Source organism: Pyxicephalus adspersus, chromosome Z (genome assembly GCF_032062135.1).
Source record: "Pyxicephalus adspersus chromosome Z, UCB_Pads_2.0, whole genome shotgun sequence".
NCBI classification, from domain to species: domain Eukaryota; kingdom Metazoa; phylum Chordata; class Amphibia; order Anura; family Pyxicephalidae; genus Pyxicephalus; species Pyxicephalus adspersus.
The window spans coordinates 19,417,868-19,424,545 of record NC_092871.1 but is presented as its reverse complement, the minus strand read 5'-3'; the positions used below and the strand labels follow the sequence as shown (position 1 = coordinate 19,424,545).

General features: G+C 40.7%; 1 protein-coding gene across 1 annotated transcript in view; it reads left to right on the top strand.

Moving 5' to 3' along the window:
- Nucleotides 1–1,393: 1,393 nt before the first annotated feature.
- The window catches only part of RELB (RELB proto-oncogene, NF-kB subunit), a 32,855-nt gene continuing 27,570 nt past the window's right edge, over nt 1,394–6,678 (top strand). The window contains exon 1 of the mRNA XM_072431781.1: nt 1,394–1,612. Within this exon, the coding sequence (XP_072287882.1) occupies nt 1,591–1,612 (22 nt within the window). The 5' untranslated portion in view covers nt 1,394–1,590. The remainder of the gene's footprint in view (nt 1,613–6,678) is intronic.

The window sequence follows — 6,678 nt, the reverse complement described above, 5'->3', positions numbered from 1 at the left end:
AGGAAATGTATAAATGAATATTCTAGGATTGTAAAAAGGACTCCCCTATATTGGAATTGTATATATTATTATACTAGTATTGTATACAGGACTCCCCTATATTGGAACTGTATATATTATTATATTAGGATTGTATAAAGGACTCCTGTTTACTGGAATTGTAGATTATTATACTGGGATTGTATACAGTTTTCGTCCATGCTGGGATTGTAGAGAGTGGTGTATAGGGAATTGTACACATTGATCCTCTATACTGGCACTCTTTACAGTACTTGTCTATAATGGGGTCTTATATGGGTATAGGATGTTTACAACCCCTGGTGTAATACTGTATACAGAGAATTATATACATTGATCCTCTAATGTGGGGTTGTATATAGTAAAATACAGGGCATTATGTGTTAAAGGAGTACTTATACAAGCTCATATCTTGCTGTAAACAGAACATTGTATACATTGATCCTCTATACTAGGATTCTATACCATACTCCAGTGTTTTTCAACTAGGGGTTCCTCCAGCAATAAGCAATTTTGCCTCCCGGTCAGTTTAACAGATATTAATGATCTTTTTGTCTATTTGTAAGGGTGGGATTCTTACCACTGACCCCCATCATACCATGTACTGTGGGCTGTGGATGTATTATTATAGCTGGTGTTCGCTTGAAGACCTGAAAGGTTTGTTGTTCCCTCATGTTAAAAAGGTCCAGAAACATTATAGTACCCTATAATGGGGTCTTATATATCTGTATATGGTAATTTAGGGCTAAATACTGGTGTTTTATGTAGGTATAGGATGATCAATGTATACAATGTTCTGTATATGGTAATTTAGGGCTATACACATATACTGAGGTTGTATGTAGTAGAGAACATAAGCCTAGTATAGAGGAGTACTGCATACACCCCCCTGTATATTACTACATACAGAGCATTTAGGACTGTATACCTCCTATACCATATATAACCCCAATATATAGGAGTACTGCATACACCCCCCTGTATATTACCACATACAGTGCATTGCATACATTGATCCCCTATATTGGGACTGTATACCTCCTATACCATATATAACCCCAATATATATATGAATACTGCACCCCCTCCCCCCCTGTATATTACCACATACAGTGCATTTCATACATCGATCCTTTATATTAGGTCTGTATATAGTAATATTTATGTGATTAAATCTACAATAATCCTCCATACAGCGATCATATAGAAAGTGATGTGAGTGCGCTCCGGCTGCTGGCAGCGCTATCTCTGTTTACATTGATCGCTTTCCACAGAACTGTTTCTTTTCTCCTTTAACCCACGTGGTACGAGGAAAGGGGAAGTCACGTGTTCTCCAGCATTCGGAGGGGGATTTCCTTGACCCATCCTTCTGCTCCTTCTGTCATGACGTCACCGTCCCTCTACAGCCAATCGGCGAGCGACTTCCAGAGCCGGGGAATTCCAGCTTTCAGGGAGGAAGAGTCAAGTAACTTTATCTGTAGAGTTGTGATCTAACCCTTAGCGGGGCCACAGCCGCCCACTGGGCTTCATTATACTCATAGCAGCTTGTCATTGTGCCTGTGTACAGCCAGCATGAGGGAGCCGGGCAGGGCAGGTAGGTGTACCTGAATGTTGGTGAACTACAAGTGTCAGCATTGTAGAAAAGCAAGGGATGACAGTTCTGTTACCTTCAACCTACATGTGTTGTGATATGGGGGGATGGATCTTGTATACTTGTTGCATGGTTCAGCTGATGATGTGTTCATGCTCCTTTCTGGCTTTGTATGAAATATTCATCTTTCCATCTTACTGAACATTTTATTATTTGGGTGCAGTCCAGAAGGAGGTGGGTGACAGTCAGTTGCATGAGCGTAAAATCTCCCACAAGGTTCCCCTTTTTATCCATGGCTGCATTTTTTAGTAACTGGACCCAGGCTATTTTTGGTCATGTGACTTAAAATCTGTCCATAGCCGCCTGCGAAGTTTGGATCATGTAGAGGTTCCCATTACAGGTGATCAGCATAGAAACTGGGGGGCCAATAGATAACTGGGATCAATTATTTAAATGGTTTCTCCATGCAATCATATGTTATGTAATAGCAAACTAAAATTTGCTATTCACACGAGTGCGTGAATGTTCTCAATATCTCAGCTCTATGTGGTCGTTGGGAAATAGACTTTAAAGCTGCCAACTTCTGTAGATTATTCAAGTCTAATTGTGACTCTGAGATATTACTGATATCGGATCATTCTCCATGTTTGTAAACTAGGGAGGCTGATTTATTTCAGGGATTCGGTCTGTTCACTTAGCATAGTGAATTATTACTTTGCAAGGAAATGATCACTTTGGTAAATTCTAAATGCAAAGAATACCCAATCACATGTAAAAATAAAAAGAAACTTTTTTGGGATTTCATGGATGACCATATATCTTCACTTTATTCACTAATCTAAGTGAATTACCCTTTGCAGGGTGACCAGCCGAAGCCCCTTTTATAGTTTTGTTATATGTTTTTGGGCTATTATGGGATTTTTTTATAAAAGTTTTCATGCACTTTTTTAATTATTTTACCTAGGTCGTAGATTGTATCTGGGGGAAAGTTGTGTGAATTTTGTGTGATCGAACAGAAGTGATGTTAGATATTTTATATTGACTCTTCAGTGTTTTAGTTTTGTTTTGGATTGTGTGCCAATATTTTGTCACTGCCTGCTTCCTTGGAAATAATCTCAGTGCGGTGTTTGATTGGTTCAAGTTGGTTACTGTTGATGAATAAGTACTCACTGTTGTTGATTTACTCAAGGAGCACAGCATGCTTGTTTCTTCTAAACCAGCCGCACTGATATGGGTAGACATTACTTGGAGGAATTGGCCTGTGGGATTTAGATCTTGGGCAGTGTTTCCATTGGCTGGTGTGTGCGGTTTATTCTGCCAGTGCTGCTGAATTCTCTAGAATGGTAAATATATGAAGAATTCCCTCTACAATCTGGGAACGGTAACATCTTGCTCCTCAGAGACATAAGGAGAGGTGATTCAGTCTTGTGGCATTCTAGGAACAATGAATTGATTTGGTTGGCATGACCTCTTTTCAAACTAAAATGATGAAATGTGTCATATCTTGGCACCCTGTTCCTTCCTATATTGATGGAGGTGCCTGAAGACATTGTAGGCCATACCGGAAGATAAAAGACCTCAACTGTCTTCTTGTTGGAAGACTTCATCAGCTTCATTGAATTTTCCTGTCTGATCACTATAGTTTCATATTGTAGATGTCTTTAGATCAATGTTTGACTTTTCTACATGGAAGAACCTATGAAATAACTTTCAGGTCTTAGGGAACCCCTGGTATAACTACCACTACACACTGCTCACAGTATACTAGTGTGGTGGTCAGTAGGAAGAATGCCTCTAACATTGCTGGCCATTGGGAAGAATGTCATCCTTACAGATAGCCAAAAAGACCATTGATGTCAGCGAACGGACACACCCCAGTTGCATGTTTATTTTTCACCCACTAGATCAGGGGTCCCCAACCCCCAGTCCCAGCTGGGCCGCGAGAGGCCAGGTTCTGGCATCATGACATCACTCTTGGGGAAGATTCTTCCATTTAAGGGACACACGGCTTCCCGCGCATGCAAAGTCAAGAGTCCATAGATTTAGTGGTCCACAAGCTCCAAAAGGTTGGGGACCAATGCACTAGATCATTTATACATGGATGGCCACCGTTTTACCTGTGTCGTCAGCTTTTAGATACAGATTTGTTTTGCTGAAATGTCACCTTTTGTCACACCAGTAGCTATCATCCCCATAAAATGTTGAAAAGCTACTTTTTAGCACCCAATATAGATGCATTGTGCACATCGTTTAACAAGCAGAGCAGTGCTCAGCCCTCTTGCCTCGGGGCTTCTTCAGACTTTTTTTTTTTTTATTTCCAGAGTTATTAATCAATATCAACCATCCCTCAACCAACCCAAAGTCCTGGTTTTCCCTGAAACAAATGGGAGTGGTTGGAATACCTTTTTTTCAGCTTCCTGTGCAAGAAAACTGCATCTGAACACCTACGGAAAACAGCATCTTTGCTTCTTTGTCCCAAATGATTATAAATAGGCATTGAGGAGCACATAACTACATGGTTCCGCAATGCCAATCTGAATACACTCTTACTGTATAGGTAGCCTCACAGGTAGATGTCTCATAATACATGTTTTGTGTGGTTGTCTTTTCTTACCTTTAGCACCCATTTTTCATTTTATTAGGTGTTCTGATCTAGTTAAGAGTGCAGACTAATTTTATTGATTTTCCTTAGTTTGATCCTCTGCCAGTAGACTTAATTGGTGGTGTTCCTATTTTTCCAGTGTATAGACATACTGTGAGCTTTTCTGGCTGTGCTGTATGTGTACAACTTTAGTAGCTTGTCTGGGGACTGGTATTGTGCATGATTCAGTGTTATGATGTAGTAACACACAATCATGTTTATTTAGACCAGGACTTACAGTGAGGGAAAGAAGTATTTGATCCCCTGCTGATTTTGTAGGTTTGCCCTCTGACAAAGAAATGACCAGTCTATAATTGTAATGGTAGGTTTATTGTAGCTGTGAGAGATAGAATAACAACATAAGAACCCTCAAAAACCCAGTGCTCAAAAGTCAGAGATTGATGTGCATTGTAATGATTGAAATAAGTATTTGATCCCCTATCAACCAGCAAGATTTCAGGCTCCCAGGTGTCTTCACTGTATGCCGGTAACGAGCTGAGATTAGGAGCAACCTCTGTAAGGGAGAGCTCCTAATCCAAGCTTGTTACAGTACCTGTATAAAGGACACCTGTCCACAGAAGCCATCAATCAGATTCCAAGCTAGCCACCATGGCCAAGACCAAAGAGCTGTCCAAGGATGTCAGGGACATGATTGTAGACCTACACAAGGCTGGACTGGGCTACAAGACTATCGCCAAGCAGCTTGGTGAGAAAGTGACAACATTTGGCACGATAATTCGCAAATGGAAGAAACACAAAATAACTGTCAATCCCCTCGGTCTGGGGCTCCATGCAAGATCTCCCTTCATGGAGTTGGAATGATCATGAGAACGGTGACGAAGCAGCCCAGAACTACACGGGGGGAACTTGTCAATGATCTCCGGGCAGCTGGGAACATAGTCACCAAGAAAACAAATGGTAACAGGGCCCCCTGCTAAAGACAGCACATGTACAGGCCCGTCTGCAATTTGCCAATGAACATCTGAATGATCCAGAGGAGGAGAGGAGAGGAGAACGGGGTGAAAGTGTTGTGGTCGGATGAGACTAAAATTGAGCTCTTTGGCATCAACTCAACTCCAGGGCATTGAAAATGGGTCCCTCCTGAGAAATGTGCAAACCTGGTGGCCAACTACAAAAAATGTCTGACCTCTGTGATTGCCAACAAGGGGTTTGTCACCAAGTACTAAGTCATCTATTGTGAAGGGATCAAATACGTATTTCACTCATTACAATGCACATCAAGCTCTGACTTTTGAGCACTGGGTTTTTGGGGTTCTTTTTTTGTTATTCTTTCTCTCACAGCTACAATAAACCTACCATTACAATTATAGACTGGTCATTTCTTTGTCAGAGGGCAAACGTACAAAATCAGCAAGGGATTAAATACTTTTTTCCCTCACTGTAATACACAGTACAGAAGGTGTTAATGGACTCACTCTGCACTACATAATGTGCATAGTGGTATGCCGCAAGAAAAAATGCTGCAGGTCCAGATTTATTTCTTTTGCCACACTGGCAGCTTATTCTTCATTATCTAAGATGTTGTATCTCAGTGCACCGTAATGCTGCAATATTGAGCATTTATGCACCACAGTTGAGCCACAGAGTTTATCAATCCTACTTTTATCAAGAGGGTCTAGATCCCTTTTCGGTGCTGCTTCCTATCTGATGGACCTATAATTGACATGATCTTGCCTCCCTTCAGTCTTTTTACAGCAGAGCTCAGATCTTGTCCATATAATTCCCTTCACTTTTAGTTCCATATATCGGCCTGATTTATTAGAGCTCTCCATGGCTGGAGAGGATACACTCATACATTCATAAGTGAAGCGTGGTGATCCAGCAAACATGGAATGGATTTGGTATGTGTCATTTGCTATGTGTCGGCGAATATTTTCAATCCTGGCCAGATCTGTTTCAGATTTGCTGGATCACCTGGCTTCACTAATATAATTTACCATGACAGCATAGACACATAGGCCCTGATTTATTAGAGAGGATACACTAGAGAGGATAAGTGTATCCTCTCTAATAAATCAGGGCCTATGTGTCTATGCTGTCATGGTAAATTATATCATTTGCCACTGATTTTATACTTGGATAATCTAGGTTACACAGGTCAGGTACTGATCCTTCACATTCATACCACAACCTATAGTTTAAGACATTCTGATGCAGAAAAATACTAGTCCTTGAGATTATTTTTTATTTTATTATTTCCTAGTTGACTGACAGTTTATCTCAGCCTAGCTTTCTCATCAAAATCAATGTTCTCCCTGGCCCCTTTAAGCCATTTCAGTAACCACCTATACAATAGAGGGGCTGCCATCCGCCTAAAATTTCTTCCCACCCGGCTTAAATAGATTTCTGGGTTGAGCACTGAAAATGTTGGTAAATATATATACTGGGTGTATGTGTGTGTGTGTGT